The sequence below is a fragment of the Trichosurus vulpecula genome, chromosome 1 (assembly GCF_011100635.1).
Source record: "Trichosurus vulpecula isolate mTriVul1 chromosome 1, mTriVul1.pri, whole genome shotgun sequence".
NCBI lineage: Eukaryota > Metazoa > Chordata > Mammalia > Diprotodontia > Phalangeridae > Trichosurus > Trichosurus vulpecula.
This window is the reverse complement of record NC_050573.1, coordinates 491869150-491892554: the sequence shown is the minus strand read 5'-3', so window position 1 is coordinate 491892554 and position 23405 is coordinate 491869150. Positions and strand designations below refer to the sequence as shown.

At 39.0% G+C, this 23405-nt stretch overlaps 1 protein-coding gene across 1 annotated transcript in view; it reads right to left on the bottom strand.

The window, feature by feature from the left end:
- Positions 1–3960: 3960 nt before the first annotated feature.
- The window catches only part of HACD4 (3-hydroxyacyl-CoA dehydratase 4), a 48260-nt gene continuing 28815 nt past the window's right edge, over positions 3961–23405 (bottom strand). Inside the window, exons 4-7 of the mRNA XM_036734359.1 lie at positions 21880–21992; positions 8563–8669; positions 5602–5727; positions 3961–4972 (exon numbers count right to left, since the gene is read on the bottom strand). Of these exons, the coding sequence (XP_036590254.1) occupies positions 4890–4972; positions 5602–5727; positions 8563–8669; positions 21880–21992 (429 nt within the window). The 3' untranslated portion in view covers positions 3961–4889. The remainder of the gene's footprint in view (positions 4973–5601; positions 5728–8562; positions 8670–21879; positions 21993–23405) is intronic.

The window sequence follows — 23405 nt, the reverse complement described above, 5'->3', positions numbered from 1 at the left end:
CAAGTCATACAACACAACAGAAGAAAATTGATATTAAAAAGATGGGCTCTTGTTTCAGGGAGAAACTTGAGGTCATCAGAAGGACTTTTCTGTTTTCCAAAGACAATGCAGCCAGCATGCACAATGGGTTCAGCTCATCCATTTGCAGTGTCTACCCGTTTACATAAATGGCCCAGACATATATGAATTATGTAACTTAGATGGAGTGATTTTAGTTTCTTTCAGCTATAGCTCCCAGAGAAGAAAGTTACTGTTTCTGGGCAGTGTTTCAGGGCCACAATGACTTCTCTAAATAAAAATAATAATGCAATTTTATCTTGGGTTTTTTTTTTGAGGGGGGAAGGCAGGGCAATTGGGGTTAAGTGACTTGCCCAAGGTCACACAGCTATTAAGTGTATGAAGTGTCTGAGGCTGTATTTGAACTCAGGTCCTCCTGACTCACTGCGCCAGCTAGCTGCCCCTTATCTTCTGTTTTTACATTATCTCCTTTTCCCAGTGTATCCCTCCCACCCTCCTTTTCCAGAGAACAGTCCCTTATAACAAAAAAGAAAACTTCAGCACACCAACAATATGCCAATGAAGTCTAACATTACTTTCAGCAAGATACCCTGAAAGACAGCCTGTGCCAGACAAATCAAACCACAACCACTACCTTGATTTACCCTTCCAACCCTAATGGGGATATCTCAGGACCCTGAAACCAGGAACCTTGGGATTTGCAGTGGCTCCAAACCACCAGACCTGCTTCTAGTCTAACCCCACAACTATCTTGTGGAAAATCATTTTGGAGAAAGGGCCCACCTTCCTCACCGCCAGTAACAACTGCTGATGAACCACCCTGAGGCAGGTGGGCACAGATGCCCTGGGAACGGTAATACTGCCCTGCTCCATGACTCCTGCTTCCTCCAGCCCTCAGCTATCATCTGGGAAAGTAACTCCTATAGAGAAAGGGCCAACCATCCTAACCAGCTCCTACAAAGAGGGCAAGCAAACCCATGTATCTGAAGCAGCAAAGTGCCCTGAAAGAGGAGGCAGCATGTGTCAGGCAAGTCAAATGACCATCACCACCTCAAGGAAACATCTCCCCATAGATCCTGATGGTAACAATCTAGGACCCTGGACCCAAGAGCCCTGGGAATAGTGGCATTAAATAGTGACATTAAAGAAGGGGCATTAACATCTGCTTTGCTTCTGTTGTGCCATAAGGACCGAGAGACTTTCCCATCTAACCTGCAGCTGAAATTCCATGTGTGTTGTCTTCTCCATTACATTGTATTTGCACTTAAACGTGGTGCTTTGCACATAGTAAGTACTTAACAAATGCTTCATTCATTCGTTTATGTGTTGACCTAAAATCCCTCATCATGGCAAAGAAGCCAGAGGAGGAGCTTTGGGGGCGAAGCTTGACCATTATAATTTCATAGCATTCAGCTTTGTTTCATTTTTGTTGGTCTTTTAATATATATATATTTGTAGCGTATAATCTAATTTTGCATCAGTTCTTCCTGTGTTTCTTTATATTCATCACTTTCATCATTTTTTTTACACCACAGTAATGTTCCATTATATTCATGTACCAGAAATTCTTTAGCAATTCCCTTATTGATGGGTATCTACTTTGTTTCTAGTTCTTTGTTAAAATTAAAAATGCTGCTATTAGTATATATATGGGGCCTTTCTTTTTACCATGGACCTTCTTAGTGTACGTACCTAACAATAGAATCTACTTTGATCAGATGAGATAATGTTTATAAAGTGCAGTGCCTGGCACGCTGAGCAGCGTATAAATACTGTTGTCATCACCATCAACAACACTACCACTTGGTCCAAGGTATAGATATTTTAGTCATTTTCTTCATATGATTCCAAAATGGTTGGACATGTTTACAACTCCACCAATAATGCGTGAGAGTGACAATCTATAACACTTCCAACATGGATTATTACCTTTTTGTGGTGTTTGCCAGTTTGCTGGATGTGTTATGAAACATGAGTTGTTTCCATTTGAATTTTTCATATTATTAATGATCTGGAGTATTCTCTCATATGACTCTTAGTTGTTTATAGATTTTTTGAGGAATGTTCATATCTTGACCACTTCTTTATTGGGGAATGGCTTTTGTTTTAATATATTTGTTAGTTGCCCATATGTCTTGGATATCAGCAATATTTGATAGAGTTTTTCTGCAGTTCGCAGCTTCCCTTTTTATACTAATTGCGTTAATTTTGTTTGTCCAAAAGACATTCATCCTCATACATATAATTGAAATGATTTTATTTCATATAATGGTTTCTACATTTTATCTGGTTAAAGATTTACCCTCTATGCATAGCCCTTAAAGAAAGTGCTCTTCTAGTCTGGTTCTCTTCTAATATTATATATCTTTAATATTCAGGTCACATCCATTTTGCTTTTTTTCTCAACAATGACTATCTAAAGGTCTGAACTCCATGTTTCACTCCATTACAAGATTAAATGAATTTGAATTTATTTGTCTTTGGGCTTTTCTAGAAGCTGGATATTTCTGAAAGGACTCTGGTTTATGAAGTGAACTATTGGTAAAATGTTCCCTCAAAACTGCATACAAGGAGAAGTGGAGCTATGAATACATTCTGTCCAACTACTTCCCCTTGAAATAATAGTGTTAACTCAGTGAGTCTCGATCATGTTAGTTCTAGATGATAATTCAGTCCATGGTCTGGAATCAGCTTTGTTCATTTTAAGTCATGAGGTAATGACACACAAATGCATGGAGACAGAAGAAGGCAGAATAAGACGTGGAAATAGCAAATAGCTTAGTTTGGCTGGAATGTAGAATGTGTGAAAAAGGAGTAGGGTGAAAAAGTTAGTAAGATTGTTGAGTCAAATTGTCGAGGATCTGAAATACTAGTATAAAAAGCTTGTATCTTACCTTATAGGCAATTGGGGTCAGTGAAGGCTTTTGAGCAGAAGGATAGTAGGATCGGAAGTGTAGATTAACAGCTTATATCTATTATGGCGCTTTCTAGATTTCACATAATTTCTCAAAAATACTATAAAAACTATATATAGTATAAAATACCATAAAAATCTATATAGATAGGCATATTAGAAAGGAGAGGCAGCTAGGTCTAGTAATAGAGAGCTGGCCTCTAAGCTAGAAAGCCTGAGTTCATCACCTGCTTCTGCCTTGTAGGAGCTGTGTGACCCTGGACAAGTCACTTAAATTACAATTCTCTAGGTGGCTCTTTAAGGATACAAATTACAGATAAAATGCTGACTTCCTCACTAGAGAGTTCCTTATATCTATGAATTCATCCATCCAGTCTCTATCCCTATATTAGGAGGAGTATTTTGCCATGAAGGAGTAGAGAAGGAAGAAACTGGAGGTGTAGAGACCAGGTAGGAGGCTGTTAAAGTAATCCAGGCTAATGAGGCATGACCTGGATAGTGACAGAGTGGAGGAAGCCAGAGAGGTTTGGCAGTATAACCAATAAGATAACTGGTGGGATGGGGGTGATGAAGAAAAGGGAAGAGTCAAAATGATGGCTTTCTTTTGAACTAGGAAGACAGAGATGTTAATGCTACCAATATAAATATGGAAGTTGAAAGAAAGGATAGAAAGACGTATGGGAGAAGATGAGAAGTTCAGCATTGGCTGTCCAACTCTCATGAGTTTGAACTGCCAAAGGCACATTCATATTCCTTTGGTATTTCAAACACATGATTTTCTGAAATGAGTACCATTCCCCATGCTAATATGTCTAGCACACACCTGGAAATTTGGGACTAGATCATGGAAGAGAGATGGAGGCTAGATCTATAGTTTGAGTAGTCAATGGTAGAAGTGATCGCTGAACCCATAGGGATTGGCCAGAGAAGGGATTTGAGTCCTACAAAGTAACTAGAGCCCCCTTTTTCCTTTTGTCATTTGTTAAATTTTATTTTATTGATTTGGAAAAATGAAACAGACAACATCATGCTATCTTAAATGAGGTGATTATTTAATATTTGAAAATTCCTGGCAAAACTCTGAAAGTTGACAAACACCAAATCAAGTACCTTTGATTGCATATGCATAATTGCTTATTTCTTGTCAAATATTTCATTCAGTAGAACTGATTTTCCTTTTCTAAAAAAGGGAAAAAAATCAATATTGTAGTAGGTGGTACTTAGGTATCATGACATGATATAACAAGATGTAGCATTTGTGTCTTACTGAAATGACAAAATTTCAAGGCTAATTAGATATCCTCTTCAAAATATTAGCCCTAAATAACTTTTAGTTCTGTGGAGAAGGAAATTAAAGAGTTTTGCTCTTTTTGCATGGCATAGCCTTTTCCAGGTGAATTTAATACCGATAGGAGTTTAGATTACTAGCTGTGGAAAACTTGAAACACATCCATAAAGTAGGCAAGAGCAGGATATGTTTCATGAATGTCTTCCATATATATTGGCTCTCAACTTGGCCCGACTCTATGTTTTTACTTTGAGAACTCAGACAAGAAAAAAAAAATGCAAAGAAAAAAATGTATATAACTGGAAGTAATTTAGGCCACTAGACTCTCTTTCAAAAATGAATTGAGACTCTATTCCAGTTGAATTTATTCCAGTTGTTTATAAGGGGAAAAAAAAAACAAGCTTCTACAAAAATATCCTATATAACTTTCAACAACAGCAGAACTCCACAGTGGTGGTGAGGCAGGAAGCATATATTAGATGCAAAATGTGTATGAAACAGAGAACAACCATATTTGAATGCCCAGGGCCCTTGGAAGGATTTCCATTTCATTCCAAGTTAAGAAAAATATTAGCTATTTTTCAAACATTTGGCATTTTTTCAATCTAAGTACTTCACATGGCATGTTAGCAGCAGCATATTGCACAAGACGGTCTTCATGACAAAGCCTTAGTTTTTCTTCTCTTTGACATGAAAGGCTCTGAGGATATTTTTTCTTTCCGAGTAGAGGTGATCATAGGTAAAATACATGCCTGATTTGGGAGGGAAACAGCAAAGGCAAAGAAGATTGAGTATTCATATTGTCTTGAAAGAGCTCTAAAAGACAGCATAGGTGCTTCCATGATGTTATCCTGCTGTTACTGTGGTTCTCTCTCAGTTGATGCTAGCCTACAGCAGAAATTTTCACAAGACTTTCTGCGAGTGGGGAAATCCACTCCCTTCCCCCATCTAGTGATACATCCAAATGGGCTAAGCATTTCTTTTCCTCCCCTATTTGGGATAGCTTCCTCCCTCTACCCAAATGTAACATTCGTCTGTTCTCCATAGGAATAATATTCTTATCTCTGAGATGGTGGGTATATTTGGGCTTCTAGAGATCATTAAAATGACATTTTGTGGGATTGCACAGGCAGCTGAAGTTGAGAACTGCTTTGCCAGGACAGGAATTTACCTTGGTTGCCCAGCCAGAGCATTCAAACTTTTCATGCTATTTGGTGAAGCATTGGAATAGATGCCATTATCCTACTCTCTCCCTGAAAGAACACTCACCTCCTACCTTGACCAAATTGCCCATGAATTAAAAATATTTTTAAACTTCTCTCCCACCCAAAACAACCCAACCTCTCAGCAAGACAGAGGAAAAAAAATGAGAAAAACTTACCTACAAAAAGCACCACGAGGTATATTTTTAAAACATACGGAAAATATATTGATAAGTCAAAGGGCAGTTTGGTGGAGTAAGTACCAAAGGTTTCAAAATAAGGCAATGATTCGTAGCTGACAAATGCTGTTAATGTAGAAAAGAAATCACGTTAAAGTACCTGTACTTGACATGTCTGCATAGTATGGTAGGAGACTACAAAGAAAAAGGATTTTTAAAAATTTCAGTAAAGCAGCTCAGTGCTTTGGCAAATCAACCACTGATTTATCAAACTCTATCTTGGTTGTTTTTTTTTTTAAAAAAGAGGTAGCATATTAATGCTTATTGTTTCATATCTGCTGCTCTATTTTGTCTGTATAAATAAGCGCTTAAATTAATTGATAACGATGACTAACATTTGTATAGAACCTACTGTGTGCCAGTCACCGTGTTAAGCACTTCACAACTATTACCTCATTTGATCCTCACAACAACCCTGGGTTGTAGGTGCTATTATCCCCTTTTTACAGATGGGGAAACAGGGGCCAACAAGTTAGGGGACTTGCTCAGGGTCACATATCTAGTATGTTTTTGAGGTTACATTTGAACTCAGGTTTTCCTGACTCGGCTTGGTGAGAAAAGAGGGAGAGTCTTCTGTCAGATTCAGCACACTTTCTGCTGCCCTCTTACCCCCTCAGATATTTAACTATAGCTGTCACATTTCAAGTTTTGGATGCTATACCTTATTTTTCAAGTTGATAAGATTTGCATTGTTTCAGATATTTTCTATGATTTAAGAAGCAACTTCCCACTACTCTGATTCACTGCTGCATAAAAGCAACCCTGGTTTCTCAGTGCCAACTGAGTGCAGGATCTACACTAGGTTAGGCACAGGGTGATAGATTTTTCAGTGACAGCTAATTGAAGTCTACCAAGTTGTAGTAGAAAAAGTCACAGAGTAGTATTGGCAAGGATGTGTAGCGACAGAAGAAGAAGAGGAAGAAGAATAGGAATGTTTTGTATTACCTAATTAATTACCACAAATTAAGAACCTGAAAGACAGCATGGTTCTGGAGAGTTGGGAAAACCTGGGTTCAAATCTGTCCCGGCCACTCACTATCTAGGTAATCCTGGGCAAATCATTTAACTTCTCTGTGCCTCAGTTTCCTTACCTAAAAAAAATGATAGGCTTGAATTTGATAGCCTCTGATTTCTAGCTCTAAAGCAATAGTCTGGTGAACTATCTCAATTATTTAACTCTGACTTTATTGAAAAAGAAAAATCTGTCGTTCAGTAAGGATATGTAAGATATCACCCCTTTCATATGCAAACAATGTGGCTGCTGAAAAGGGGCAGAAAAAGGACAATTGTGTACAGAACACCGATAGAATCTATTTGTAAAGAAACTCATGTCTCAGATAAAATGCTGAGGAAAGACATGCACTATTCAGAGGACGTACTGAAAACAGAGAAATGACCGGATTAATGAAGGCTGTAGAACATTATGGTCATCAGCTCATTTTCAGGTGATGGTTTTTGGAATCTTGAAATTTACAACTTACAGAATCATAAATTAAAGAAGATTATGAAGGATTGTGGATCACACCTAACAGAAAGGTAGATATTTTGTGTATTAAATAATAAGGTAAATATGAGTCAATATCTACCAGGAGGCTCCGACATGAATTAAGAGTCAGTTAAGAGGCCAGATTTAAAACATGAGTGGAGACTGAGGCCACACGTGGGCTATGTGTATGTATGTATATACATACATATGTAAATTGCCCCCCAGAGTCTTGGTGTAGTTTTTAGTTTAATTTGCTCGTTCTCTGTCTCTCTCTCCCTCCCTCTCTCTCTCTCTTTCACTCTCTCCCTCTCTCCCTCTTTCCCTCTTTCGCTGCCCCCCCCCGACTCTCTCTCTCTCTCACACACACACACACACACACACACACACATATACTCTCACACTTCAACAGCAAATTGACTATGAGATCACAGTCACAGCTAACCATTCTCTTGAATTTCTGATTCTTCCACAGACACTGAAATCACAGTCCAACAATTCAGGTCTATTTAGATGGCTGTCAAAATGTCTCCAGAATTCTCAGGGTATCTGCTCTACAGAATAAGAGTTCAACTCAGTTCTCACTCAGTCTCTAACAGATTCCCTCAAGGAAGACACAACCCACCAAGTCAGTCACAGACTCTCTGTGACAATTAACTGCAGTCTCTCTAAGTTTCTTCAGGAAAACAGTTCTCTTAGTCATCAGTCTCTTTCACAGACTCCCTTAGCCATGACAATTAAACTCTCTCTCAAGAAGTCAATTAAATTGTCAATCCTCAAGATTCTACTTCTTCTCTTAAAGGTACAGTAACATCAGAGTCTGTGAGAGAGGCTTTCTAGAGAAACATCACGATAATCCTGTAAGAGCATTGCTATCGAATTTGTTATTTCCATTTCACAGATGAGAAAAATAAGGAGTTAAGTGATTTGCCCAAAATAATGTGACAAGGAAGGGGTAGAGATGAAATTTGAGCCGAGGTCTTCCTGACTGACACTAGCACTCTATCCATTCTATAATGTTGCCTTCCTAAACGTAGATATCCTTAATGTATTGAAATGCACAAAAAGCATGATATCTGGTATTTCTATGTAACACCTGTAGTCCTTAGATTTTTACAAATGGAGTTAATTTGGCTGTTCGTATGAAAGTGGCATTTACCTTAAACATAGGTGATTGTACAAAGTTGAGATGATAAAAAGCTATGATTTTGCTTATTGGAAAGCAATTTGTCTCTGGCAGTACCAAGGAATCTGGGTAAGATTAAAACAAGATAAGGAATGTGCCAGGACAGATGGGGCTGAATGAAAGAAGTGTTGGCCAAACACTGTCTGATTTTTAAAAAAAATTTATTCAACTATGATAACTAGACTGCACCAAGAAAAATGTTGATAAAATGAACCACTGTTTCCTTCCTTACCTTCAGCAAGAACACAGAGAGGGTAGATGAACATCCAGAGAGTTTGACTGAGCCACGTCAAAATGTGGTAGTAAATTCCCACTACAGATAACATGCTATATGTATACCTGAAAAGAAAAAGTACGGTTATAACATATTTTGGGTTGGGAAGGAAGGAAGAAAAGAAGGAAGGGAGAGAGATCTAGCCAGTAAACCCCAAGTTAACTGGGCAGCTTTCAGCCATCAAAATTTCCCTTCCTCTGGACAGGAGAAGGAGAGGAAGAGAGAGAGGGAGAGGATGGGTTGTTACTCAACTGGCTAGGTCCCCATGGTGGGGGCGGGGGTGGGGGGGGAATAAAGGGATAAGGAAACATTTTGCTACTTTGTTGAATCTACCATGTGATTGGAATATGTTGCTTTCTTTTCTATTAATTTTAACTTGTGTTGATACATTAAGAAATATCAATTTTGCTCAGCTATAGTTCATTCTGTTACGTATAGACATCACTGAAATTAAACAAAATCTATTTCTTTTGCTGTGAACATATCTGCCCTTATTTTTGATCATTCTACAAGGATGGATATACTTATTTTGAAATAATTGACAATAAGAAAATGATAGAACATAAATGAGGTTTTTTTCCCCCCCTCAATTTACATTCATGTTCTATTGGCTAAAACCCATAACTTTTAAACAGGGCTTAGGCTTCCAGACAAGACTGCTGCCTTAGGCAGCAAGAGGCAGGCTGTCTAATTTCCGCACACCAGTTCTAGCAAAACCCTGAAATTTGTATCAGATCGAATAATGGTCAAGAAGGTTTACGAGAAACTACAGAAAATGACTTCTTCCAAACCGAACTGTATAAAAAGTCAGTCAAAAGCCCACTGGGAAAGGACCAACTTCAGCAAAATGAGGACCAGAACAACCAAAGTTGGGATGCATGTAGCCTCCCAGACTGAAAAAGCCCTAGGCTGGGCACACATTCCCAAGGTGGGGTTCTTGGAAGCTCAGAAGAGTAGCAGCAGATAGTGACTAGTGTGGTACCACCTAGGACAGTGCTACAGTTTGCAGACTGAGACAGCCCTGGCCCAGACTATCTGAGGTCACTAACACTCAATTTGAGATGCCAAAGAATCTCAAACATACGGGGATTGGGGGGCTAGCCTCAGTAATTTAGTACAAAAACCCTGGGAATCCATGGTGAGACCGTGATAGGGCTGACCTCCCCTGCCCCCAAAAAAAGTCCAACTGGGGGCACAAAGCCCTAATTCAAGAATTAAAGCTGGAGGGAGGAATGAAACAAAATAAACACCAGCCAGTATAGAAAATGATTGCATCTCTTGCTCCATGAGAATTGGGAGCAGAGACTCAAAGGTAAATATTTCCACGGTAATTACATGAATATCTTTAAGAAAAGAAGCAAGAGGTAAAAAATTAAATAAAAGCTCAAGGAAATAATTGGAAGGAAAATAGCTGAGAAGAGAAAGCCAGTAAACCTTATCGTAGAAATGGAATTCCTAAAAGTTAGAATTGACTAACCAGAAACCAATGGCTTCATGAAACAGCAAGAATAATAGAACAAAGGCAAAAGAGGAGAAAGAAGAGAAAATTAAAGGAGCAGGGTATAAAAAACAACTGACCTAGAAAACAGGTCGAGATATAACATAAGAATCAAACAAGAAACAAAAAGCCTGGGTAGTATATTTCATGAACTCGCAAATGGAAACTGCTAAGATCTATTAGAAGTACAGCATAGAAAGAATCTACCAAATTACCTCCTGAAAATATCCCCAAAATGATAAGGTCCAGGCATGTCATAGCCAAAATTTAGAACTCCCACATCAAAGAAAAAGTATTGCAAACATCCATAAGTGGCTTGTGTACTGAACTGCTACAGTCAGGATCACCCAAGAATTGTCAGCTTCTACTAAAAACTAAAGGAGATTTTAGAATGTAATATTCCAAAAGATAAAAGATGTAGGCTTACAACCAAGAATAACTTACCCTGCAAAGCTAAATATCATGCTAAGGTGGGGGTGGTGCATCTTTAATGGAACAGAAATCCTTCAAGCATTTCTGATTGTAATGGTAATTAAGGTGGGATTTTTTTTTTTTTTTAGTGTTTTCTCTTTTAGAATGCTAAAGTAATCAAGTGCCTTTGATTAAGTCTTGCTAGGTGCTAAGCCCCAGGCCCACATCCTTTTGCTAACTAGATGTGAATCCCCAGGCCCACAGGCTTTTGCTGATTAGTTGTGGAGCCTTGGTGGAGGTGGGGGGTGGCTTGGGCCTAAGAAGGGTATATAAACTCAGAGGTTAGCATTTTATTTGGGGTCCTCACTCACTGGAAGAGTGTCCTGTGATTCCACTAGATGAGACTCTGGGCAGCCATTGTTAAGAGCCCCCCAGCTTGAAAATCCAGATGTTGGTGCTTCTCTGGTAACTATGTATTGCTATGGATAGACTGGTTTGTGTTATTTGCTCTGTTTACGTAATGTATGTTTGCAATTTCTGTTTTATTTGCTCTGAAGTTCTGAGTGCTGACTTGTATCCCTGAATTAAGTGAATGAATATATATATGTTTGATTAAAGTGAGATTGTTAACCCCTTAAAGTTGCTTTCCTCAGAAAAGCTGATCAAAGAATCTGTGCTGGCAGCCCTTCTGTGTGCTAGTGTTGTTGGTCCTACACAGCCACAGTAGCAGCAAGCCACATTGTTGTTACACTGATGAAAAGACCAGAGCTTACTAGAATCTTTGAAATACAAACACAAGAGTCCAGAGAAACCTAGAAAGATAAATTTATTTGAGGAATTGGCATGAACTGTATGATGGGGTAGTGTTCTCATTCTAAATGGGGGGCGGAGAACAAAATTACTGTCCTTTCAGGACCTTAATGTCTTCCAAGGGTATTGAGAGACATAAATAAGAAAAGCAGAGGTTCTGGGGTTTGAAGAGGAGGCAAAAAAAGGCTAAAAAGAGGAATACACTACTAGCATATAAAAGGGGGGACTTACTATTTCTCATAATTGGGATACATGGAGAAAATACATAAACATTGAAGAAGTCTCTAATGTTTATAATGGCATGAATGAAGCTAAGTCAGATCCCCATCTGAAATGTCATGAATGGCAGTGACTAAAACTACCACAATTTAGGTATTCCTATTTTTTATTGCTATCAAGCCTTTTCTCTCTCTACACATCTCCAAATTTTCTTCAACATTCACAGTTGCATAGTTATTATTATATTATTGTAGTTATTGTGTAGGTATGTAGTTATTATTAGCCACATTATTGGATAATAATTCAAAGAAAGATTCTATGAGACTGACCTATTTTTGCAAGCCACATAACCTTGGGAAACACCAATGAAGGACCTGGATTTGAGGCTGTAAGACACAGACTCCAATCCACCGTTGAGTGTGGTAGTAGTGTGGCTGGCCAGTCCTTTCGCCTCTGTTAGCTTTGGTTTTCTCCTCTCTAACATGAAAGAGTTTTTGTTGTTGTTTGTGTTATTTTGTGTGGGCAGGGAGAGGGGCAGGTGTTGTTGCTGCTTTTTTTCCCATCTGGAACCCTTATTTCATTAGTTTAGGGAACTCCTACTATGGAAACTTCTCCTAGAACAGGTCAGTAACTTGGCTGCAGCTTAGTCTTTCTAGAATTCATAGGGACTTAGAGGCAAGCCAGGTATTCTGACTGCTGCTGGTTCTCTGTTCATTACACCTTACTGTTTCTCCTATAAAGATTAAATGAGATAAAATAGTGCAAAGAGATGTAACACTGAACCGGATGGATGAAATGCATGTTAACAAGGATCATATGAAGAAAGTGAATGTGAATGAATGGAAAGAGAATCCTGATATGGATGTAGAGAAAATGAAAGCAGCATAGTATTTTATGCACTGAAATAAACTAATTTAAATACAATTAGTTATTAAGCAAGTATGGTTACTTTTACTGGTTGTGCCTACTAACTGTTGGTATTTGACAAGGCACTGTACCAAGCCCTCCATACGAACTTAATTTATCAGCTTCCATGAATTTAATTATCATCTCTATGCTGATGATTCTCAAATCTACGTGTCTAGCACTACCCTTTCTGGTCACCTCTAGTCTCACATCTCCAACTGCCTTTCAGACATCTTGAACTGGACGTCAAGTAGACACCTTAAAATCAGCACATTCAGAAATGAACTCACCATCTTTCCCTTTAACCCTTCCAAACTTTCCTGTTACTGCTGAGGGTACCACCATCCTCCCAGTCTCCCAGGCTTACAATCTAAACATCTAAACTCAATTCACTATCTCTCACCACAAAACACCCACCTCCAAACCCCCATATCCAATCTGTTTGTCAACATCTGTTGATTTTACCTTTGAAACATCTCTCAAATACACCCTGCCCTGATACTGTCACTCCTCTAGTGCAGGTTCTCATCATTCATAGTGAGGCTACTGCAATAGCCTGCTGGTGGGTCTGCCTGTCAAAAATCTCTCCCCACTCCAATCTATCCTCTATTTAGCTACATCTACCCCACGTACTCTTCAATCCAGTGACACTGGCCTCCTTGCAGTTCCATAAATGAAACACTCCATCTCTTGGCTCCAGACATTTTCTCTGACTGTCCCCTATGCCTGAAATGTTCTCTCTGCTCATTTCTGCCTCCTGACTTCCCTGGCTTCCTTTAAGTTCCACCTTCTATAGGAAGTCTTTCCTAATCCTTCTTCATTCTAGTGCCTTTTCTTTTTTGATTTCCTATCTATCCTGTATATACCTTGTTTGTATATATTTATTTGTTTATTGTCTTCCCCATTAGATTGTGAGCTTCTTAAGGACAGGGACTATTTTCTGCCTCTCTTTGTATCCCCAGCATTTAGCATGGTGCCTGTCACATATATGGAGTTTAATAAATGCATATTGACTGACTTGCACTAATGTTTAATGTTGGTCCTAGTAAAGTAGTTAATTTTTAAAATTATTGAGATAAATGTATGTAAGGTACCTTACAAAGCACTACAATAACAGAACCAAAGAGAAGAATAAAATCTTATGGTTGGAGGTAACATCAGATGTCATTTGGTCTAACCTACATATGAAAAATCTATAAGTCTCTGAAAAAGTGTCATCTACTCTTATCTTAAAGGCCTCCAGGGATAGGAAATCCACTACTCATTATTTTCTTTTTTGACAGCTCTGATGGTTGGAAAGCTTTTTCTTTTATCCAGTCAAAATCAGATTCTTGGCTACCTACCTATTGTTTCTGGTTCTGCCTTCTGGAGTAAACAAAGTAAGTCTAATTTATCTTCCATAGGACAGCCATTTATGTACTTGGGACAGTTGACACGGTACCCTCTTGCCTCCCCCTTCTCTTGAAACATTTCCAGTTCCTTGACATCATGACATAGGCTTTTAGCTTCCCTCACCATCCTGATTACATTTTTCTTGACTCACACAAATAGGTCAGTCAAAGTCAACAACTCAATGATGATTGAATGGTAATAAATATGCTTTATGTTTACCAACTTTCTTGAGACATGATGCAGGTTCTCATCGCTGTCCCTCCTTCGTTTTCGAAGAGGACCAATGACATCATGCATGACGCTTCCAGTTGTGCATGGATTGGATTTAAGTGAGGCAGCATTACACAAAGTTATCAGCCTCACTCTCTCTTCCTAAGTCATCAAAGTCCAGTGGCAGGACAAGAGTCGAGACAACTGGTGATGGCCCAGGATACACTGGGTGACCCTGCTGTCTTCAATGCCTGACCAAGCTCTAAGCACTCCACAGCACCTGCTTCAGCTGCCTTCATGCAGGTCCTCCTTACTTCAAGCCTGGGCCATTGCAATATAGCCTGCTGATTGGTTTCCCTACCTCAAATCTCTTCCCACTCCAGTCCATCCCCCACTGGGCTGTCAAACTGATCTTCCTAACGTGCCAATCTGACCATGCCATCCCACTATTCAGTCACTCCAGTGTCCCATTATCTCCAATATCAAATATGAAAGCTTTTGTTTGGCTTTTAAAGACCTTCATAATGTGACCTCTTCCTACATTTAAAGTCCTTATACCCTTTGTTCCTCTCCAATTATCCAGTGACATTGGTCTCTTTTCTATTCCTCCCTTATAACCTTCCATCTCCCAACTATGTTTTCACTGGCTGTCCCCCGTGTCTAGGACACTCTCTCTCCTCATCTCCACTTCCTGGTTTCCTTGGCTCTCTTTACATTTTAGCTAAAGTCCCATCTTTTACCAGAGGCCTTTCCCATTCTTCCTTAATCTTAGTGCTTTCCCCCTGAGGGAATCCCGAATGCTGTTCATCCACAGTTGTTTCATGTGATTAGACTGCGAGCTCCATGTGAAGAGGAATTAGCTTCCTTGTCTTTGTATCTTTACACACATAGTAGGTATTTAATAAATGCTAGTTGGCTCAGTGACTAAACCACTGCCCCACACTGACCACTCCACGAGATGTGGACCCAATCCCCCTTGTTCTGGACAGTGTGTTACCATTAACGCACATTGACATTTCTGATTGCCGTATCATATAGCTGACTCATGTTGAATTCTCAATATGCTAAGATTCTCAGGGTTTTTTCCATGTGAGCTATATTCTAACCACATCTCTTCAATCCTTGCTTATGTGGTTAATTTTTTTAAGTCTAAAATAGGAATTTATATTTATCTTTGTTAAATTTCATCACATTAAGCTTAATCCATCCTTCTGGATTGTTCAGATACTTTTGTGTCCTGATTGTATCATCCTCTAAAGTAATTATCTCTTCCAACCTCATGTCACTCAAAAATTTGATAAGAATGCCTTAATTTAACTAATTACAAATGTAAGCTATTATTGAACAAATGAACAAAAAAACTATTCATTAAGTGCTTACTTACTGTTACTGTTGTTTAATTATTTCCGTCATATGCGACTCTTTGTGACCCCATTTGGGATTTTCTTGGCAAAGATACTGGAGTGGTTTGCCATGTCCTTCTCCTGCTTACTTTACAGATGAGGAACTGAGGCAACCAGGGTTAAGTGACTTGTCCAAGGTCACACAGATTTGAACTCAGGAAGATGAGTCTTCTTGGCCTCAGGCCTGGCACTCCATCCTCTCTCCCACATAGCTGCTTACTATGCATGCTCAATACAATGCTAAAGATGAGGGATACAAAAATAAAAGCAGAGTCCCTGCCCTCAAGTAACTTACATTCCAACGGGGGAAACAAGAGATGTAAGAGAGTGGTGGCCAGGGAGAGGCGCTGTATAGAGACGGTGAATTGGGCCGTAAGGGAATATATTGACGCATATCGTCAGGACTTGATTTGATCTTGGTTCCAAAACTGGAAAGATTGATGGGGAGGAAAGGGTACTTGCTTGGAGACCAGGCCATTGGCATTAGGGGCTTTATAGGGGGTGGCCAGAGAGGAAAGAGTGAAGTAAAGAATGACTGGAGCTTTCTGGAAATGGTGGTCAAGAACAGGGAGACAACACCCAGGGGAACAAGAGATGAGAAATAGCAGCCAATGTATTTAGATAGCTTTGCCTAAGAGTTTGACTGAGAAAGGGCGGAGCCATATATGATAATAACTTGTGGGGATAGTAGGGTCTAGTGAAGGGCTACGTTTTTCAAAATATGTAATACGCTTTACAACAATTGAGTCATTCTAAGCCTGGGGCCAATATAGTAGCCCCTAAGGTCCACGTAGTTTCTTGCTCTATGTTTACCCCAACCTCTCAAAACCAGGTGCTCAGAATCACTTCTTCCTGTATTCTGAGAGTTTCTCCCTTTTATATAAAGTGCTGAGGGCATGACCCAATGTCTCACACAGTGGCTTTGATTGATAAAAGAAAGTGCATGAGTGCTATTCCCTCAGTTCTTCTGATTTTTGGATTCAATTAAAAATGTGTTTGTACCTAGTCAAGGCATCAGAACCCAATGGGGGGAGGGGTTGACTCCTCTTTTACACTTGGATGGAGGAAACTTGGGCATATTTGCAGGCAACGGGGAAGGAACCAGTAGATAGAGACAGACTGAAGAGTAGAGAGACAGAGTAATCTGCCAGAAAAGATAGGAAAGGGTGGTAACATGGTGTGTACAAAAAGGTTGGCACATTGATATATAGCTTTTAAGACTGCTTATGTAGCCAAAAGAGAATACTGTAGCTGACCATGGGTATATTACTTAAAGAAGAGCTTAAAAACTAGAGCAGATTTAAAAACAAATGGAATTCATGGGGCTCTGTACCTAGAAAAGAAAGGGACTAGATTTTTATAAGTAGAATGCCAAGGAAGGCGATAAACAGTTGGAGGTTTGGTTGGTTGCAAGACAGAATAGTTTTGACCTCAAACAGTGGAATTGATTTGAGATCTAGCAAGCGAAGGATCTGAGAAGAACAGGAAAGGATATTGACAGGATCAGATTCAGAAGAAGCTAACAACCATGGTGAGGGAAACAAAGCGCATACTATCTGACGAATGGATTGAAAGAACAAGCTATATTTAACAGAGAAGACCAAGGATGGATGTAATTGTCAGCTTCTGGCATCTGAAGGGTTGTCACAGAGAAGAGGAATCAGACCTGTCCTGCTTGGCCTCAGGAAGCAATATTTGGAAGCTGCATTCAGAATGAAGTTGGATATGTAAGAAAACTTTATAATAACCAGTGCTGTTCAAAAGTGGGAGTGGCTACCTCAGGAAGTAATGAATTCCCCATTAGTAGAGTTCTTCAAATGGAGGCTAGATTTGTCAGGGATTCAGTAGAGAGGACTTCTGTGTAGGTCTAGGTTGGACTAAATAGTCTGCTGACGTCTCTTCTAAGTAGGAAACTCCATGATTTCATGGCAGAGAAACCCTAAGTTCAAAAGGAATAGGTCAGGTGATTTGGGACTAAAATAGCTTTTTAAGCTATTTAAGGGTCTTACAAATGAATTAGACTGAATCAGATGGATTTAATTAAGCAGACTGGTGTGGCATTTAAAAAAGTTCAAGAGACATAATTTCCAGGTAATTTAATCATTTTATTAATAATGTTGCAGTCCTGGTTGGTGGTTCTTGGGGGAGGAGGAGCACTGGTATGGCAGAGCTTGCGGTGATGGTAGAAGTAGCTCTGAAGGAGCCCTGAAGGAGTAGAAGTAGCTCTGAAAACAGCAATGCTTGGACCCTAAAGCTTGGGACAAAGTACTCTCTACTCAACAAGTAGTCATACCCTGAGAAAAAGCTCAAGGGTCAAGTAGTTGGCTGGGAACGTGACCAGGCAGTGAAAATGCCCTCAGATTCAGACTCAGACTCAGACTATAGAATCTTTTTTGGTGACAAAGAAGATCAAAATATACAGCCAGAATAAATCAACAAGGTCATCGAGCTTACATCAAAAGCCTCCAAGAAAAATGTGAATTGGCCTCAGGCCATGGAAGAACTCAAAAGGGATTTGGAAAAGCAAGTAAGAGAAGTAGAGGAAAAATTGGGAAGAGAAATGAGAGTGATGAAAGAAAATCATGAAAAACAAGTCAATGACTTGCTAAAGGAAACCTCAAAAAATACTGAAGAAAATAACACTTTAAAAAATAGACTAACTCAAATGGCAAAAGAGCTCCAAAAAGCCAATGAGGAGAAGAATGCCTTGAAAGGCAGAATTAGCCAAAGGAAAAAGGAGGTACAAAGGACCACTGAAGAAAATACCACCTTAAAAATTAGATTGGAGCAAGTGGAAGCTAGTGACTTTATGAGAAATCAAGATATTGTAAAACAGAACCAAAGGAATGAAAAAAATGGAAGGCAGTGTGAAATATCTCATTGGAAAAACCACTGACCTGGAAAATAAATCCAGGAGAGATAATTTTTAAAAAAGAGCCTAGACATCATCTTTCAAGAAATTATCAAGGAGAACTGCCCTGATATTCCAGAGCCAGAGGGTAAAATAGAAATTGCAAGAATCCACCGATTGCCTCCTGGAAAAGATCCCCCCAAAAAAGACTCCTAGGAACATTGTTGCCAAATTCCAGAGCTCCCCGATCAAGGAGAAAATACTGCAAGCAGCCAGAAAGAAACAATTTGAGTATTGTGGAAACACAATCAGGATAACACAATATCCAGCAGCTTCTACATTAAGCAATCTAAGGACTTGGAATATGGTATTCCAGAGGTCAAAGGAGCTAGGATTAAAACCAAGAATCACCTACATATTAAAGCTGAGTATAATGCTCCAAGGCAAAAATATGTATTTTCAATAAAATAGAAGACATTAAAGCTTTCTCAATGAAAAGACCAGAGCTGAATAGAAAATTTGACTTTCAAACCCAAGAATCAAGAGAAGCATGAAAAGGTAACCAAAAAAGAGAAATTACAAGGGACTTACTAAAGTTGAACTGTTTTGTTTACATTCCTACATGGAAAGATGATGTTTATAGTTCATGAGACTTTTCTCAGTATTAGGGTAGTTGAAGGGAATATGCATATATAGACAGAGGGCACAGGGTGAGTTGAATATGAAGGGATGATATCTAAAAAAAATAAAATCAAATTAATGGATGAGAGAGGAATATATTGAGAGAGGGAGAAAGGGAGAGATAGAATGGGGCAAATTATCTCACATAAAAGTGGCAAGAAAAGCAGTTCTGTTGGAAGGGAAGAGGGGGCAGGTGAGGGGGGAATGAGTGAATCTTGCTCTCATTGGATTTGACTTGAGAAGGGAATAACATACACACTCAGTTGGGTATCTTATCCCACAGTAAAGAAGGGCAAAGGGGATAAAAAAGGGGGGATGATAGAAGAGAGGGCAGATGGGGGAGGAGGTAATCAAAAGCAAACACTTTTGAAAAGGAACAGGGTCAAGGGAGAAAACTGAATAAAGGGAGACAGGATAGGATGGAAGGAAATATAGTTAGTCTTTCACAACATGATTATTGTGGAAGTGTTTTGCATATTCATACATGTGTGATGTATGTTGAATTGCTTGCCTTCTTAGAGAGGGTAGATGGGGAGGGAAGAGAGGAGAGAATTTGGAACTCAAAGTTCTGAAAGCGGATGCTCAAAAAAAGAGTTGTTTTTGCATACAACTGGGAAATAAGACATACAGGCAATGGGATATAGAAATCTATCTTGCCCTACAAGAAAATTAGGGGAAAGGGGACTGGGCAGGGGGAGTGGGGTGACAGAAGCGAGCGCTGACTGGGGAATGGGGCAACCAGAATATGTCATCTTTGAGTGGGGGGAGGGTAGAAATGGGGAGAAAATTTGTAACTGAAAATCTTGTGGAAATCAATGTTGAAAACTAAAAATTTTAAACAATAAAATATGAAGAATCAGTAAAAAAAAGATAAGAAAAGAAAGAAAAAATAATGCCAGCATTTTAATAAAAAGATGGTTATTTGGCCTTCTCTCTCAGGCTGAAGACCTCTCATGGTGGTCGGCTCACAGTTTATATGCTCTTGGAAGAGGGGGTGTTCCTGAGGGTGTCGGTCAACTCTTAACAATTAATGAGAGAATGAATATTATGAGAGTCTGGGCTGTATTACAATGAGGGTCTTGGGACAAATAATTTGAATTGCCCAGACCTTGGTCAGAGAGACTTATCAATTTTCATGTCACTTGTCTGACAAAATCAACACTTTCCCAGACCTGTCTGAGTAAACGTGATGAACAGGAATTCACCCATTAACCTAAACCTAGAATTTCTTTTACTATCTGACTACTTCTTTTCCTGGGTAAATCTTTAAGAGAGATTTCCTACACTAGTTGGTTTCTGGATGAGGAAGTAGAAAAGGGGAAAAACCTTGATCCAAATACAATAATTAGTTATTAATATAAGAGAAATAATCATTTCTAACACTGGGTACTTGAAAAAACTGTTGTTCTGTTATTAGAACACAATCCTTCTAGTGATAAGGAAACTGCTTATCTGTCGAAGGTGCATTAACTCTGTTAGGCCACTGAGGTGCTAATTACTTTACAAAGTTAACTATATACCACTCCAAACTGAGTCACACAAAGCTTCTTTATGCCACTACTATTGAGAAGGTGATGTCTCAATAGCAGTGGCATAAAGAAGTTTTATATATATGTATGTATGTATGTACATATATATGTGTGTGTATGTATACATACACATACATGTACACACATTATACATGTGTGTGTGTGTGTGTGTGTGTGTATTTAGAGGAATCTAAATGTCTAGGCTTGGAAGAAGAGATGATATAGTCCAAGAATTCTTCACTTTTTTGTGTCATAGTACCCTTTGACAGTCTGATAATCTCTCTAGGCTATGCTCCTGACTCTCTTGGACTTTCTCTACTATGCCAAAGAAACTTCTTCCCCCTGGAAGTTCCCTCTACCCCTCGACTTCATATGCTACCCCTGTGGCCTCTCTGTATAATTGGCTGCTTCCTCCCAGAACCTCCATTTTGAAGATGATGACCAGGATGCCATGTCTACTTCCCTCTCCAGGAGGCATTCTTGACTATCCAGGTTTTCTCTTCCATCTCTTCCCCACCATTTTTATTTTACTTGTTGTCATCCCCCATTAGAATGTAAGCTTCTTGAGGACAAGAACTATCTTTCTTTCTCCTTGTATTTGTATTCCTAACTCTTAACACAGTGCCTGGCATATATTAAGCACTTCCTAAATGCCTGTTGACTTGATTCAGGATTATAAAGGCAATCCATTGTACTGAAGTGCAGTTTATAAAATATTTTCTCCATGCAAGTTCATGGACCCACTGTGAAATCTCATTTCACAAATAAGGCAGCAGGGCCTCATAGAAGTTGTATCTTTCCTCAAGATGACACAGAGAATGAATGGTAAGCTCAAGAATTTAGCTTCAGCTTTCCTAGTTCAGTTTTCTTTCCCCAAATACTTGTAATAAATCCATTCTATGAGAAGGCTTTTTTGTACTGGGAAGATGAGATATTATATTTTCAATATTTTTAAACTAATAGAAACCTGGTTTTACATTTCTGTATGAAACATATAATGAAAGGCCATGATTTGTTTATTGAAGCCGCATGCACCAGAGCATTAGTGAGGAATGCCTTTCATTAGGCAACAGCTGTGAGGTTTTTTTGTTTTTTTTTTTTCCAAATTGGTGTCATGCCAAGTCTTTTGCTCTGGAAAATTGAATGCAGTGATTTGCTTTTGTAATATCTTGAGAGGTTTTAATTATCTCTGATATGCCCATTATAGAAAGCACTAAAAATACATTTTCATATCAAGATAAAATAATTCACATAAGGGTTATGTTTTTCTGTCCTATTCAGAATAACCAAACATAAGCATGTAAAACTGCTTTTCCCATATGAAGCAATTTGGCTTTGGCTTTTGAGATCATTCTGACTTCTTACCTAACCACGTCCAATAGATTCCAGAGGAAGAATAAAACACACACGACATATTTTCCTTGGACTTCATCTTGACTGGTGATCACCACAAAAAGTATGATTATTCTCTCAGTTAGCTGTAAGAGAAACAATAAGACGGACTTTGGAATCTGGGATGATTATTCTGCCAAGTTACATAGGAGATTTTCTCATTTTTACTGCCAGAGTTTCAACTCTCTTTTTGAAATCGTAATTATGAAATAAAGAGAACTATGAAAAACAATACATAATGACAACAACGTAAATTGTAAGACAATAAGAAATATCATTATCTATCCATAATAACCAAGCTTTGCCCCTAAAAAGAAGTAGACACAGGTGGGGGTTTACAGGTGTGTTAACATTGTATGTACTGTCAGATAATGGGTATGGTAACTAGTTTTGTTCAACTGTGTGTGTGTGTGTGTGTGTGTGTGTGTGTTTCCTCTATGATTTCTTATTACAAGGGAACACTCTCTGGGCAGGAGAGGGGAGAAGGACATATTAAAAAATGAAAGTGATATAAAAGCCAAAGGTAACAAAAAAATTTTACACTCTGTATTTTATATGAATTAGAGTGATTCCTTTATTGTCTTCTTCAACAAGATAGTTGGTGAAGTGTATAGCGCTGGGATTAGAGTAAGGAAGACCTGTGTTCAAATCTAGCTTAATAGCTGTATGGCTGTAGGCAAGTCACTTAACCTCTTTCTACCTGAGTTTCCTCAACTGCAAAATGAGGGTAATAGCTGTCCCTGTACTTACAGAGGATTAAATGCTATAACACGTGTGAAGTGCTTACCATGGTGCCCGGCACAGAGTAGTTACTTCATAAATATTTGTTTCCTTCCTTTTAATCGCACCTATACTTACCTTTTGTTCCTAAGTTTGTACTTCCAATATTCCCCACATTGCCACAATCAATTTTATATTCAAAATTATAGTGCTGACAGGCGTTTTCTATGAATCCAAGCATCTTACCCATGATTCCATGTGTTGGTAAGCAAAATGGCCTTTGTTTTCTTTGAGTAATCCTTACTAGGTGCTAAGCCCCAGGCCCAAACCTCTATTAGGTGTAAAACCTTAGTGGGTGTGGATTGGCAACTAAGGTGGGGCCCAAGGTGGGGCTAACTCCAGGGAGGGCCTAGTTCACATGTCTGGGACAGCAGAGGCTTTTAGACCACGTGGGTTTAAGTTGCCTCTTTGTGAGGATTTTAGGTGACATGGGTGAGTCGCATGTATGACTCACCCCTGACGCTGAAAAAGATATAAAAACCAGGGGCTGGCTGTCTGTTCCTTGGAGCTCTCTTACCCACAGCAGTGGTGGCGCACAGGACTCTGGGCCAGCCCTTGTTCTGAGCTCCTGGACTGAACCTAGATGTTGGTTACTATGAATCTGTATTTGGTCTGTCTGTTAATGTTTGTAATTTATTTGTATTTTGCTCTGAAGTTCAGTGTGCTGGCTTTTTCCCCTGAACTAAGGGAATGATATTTGTATGCTGAATTAAAGTGAA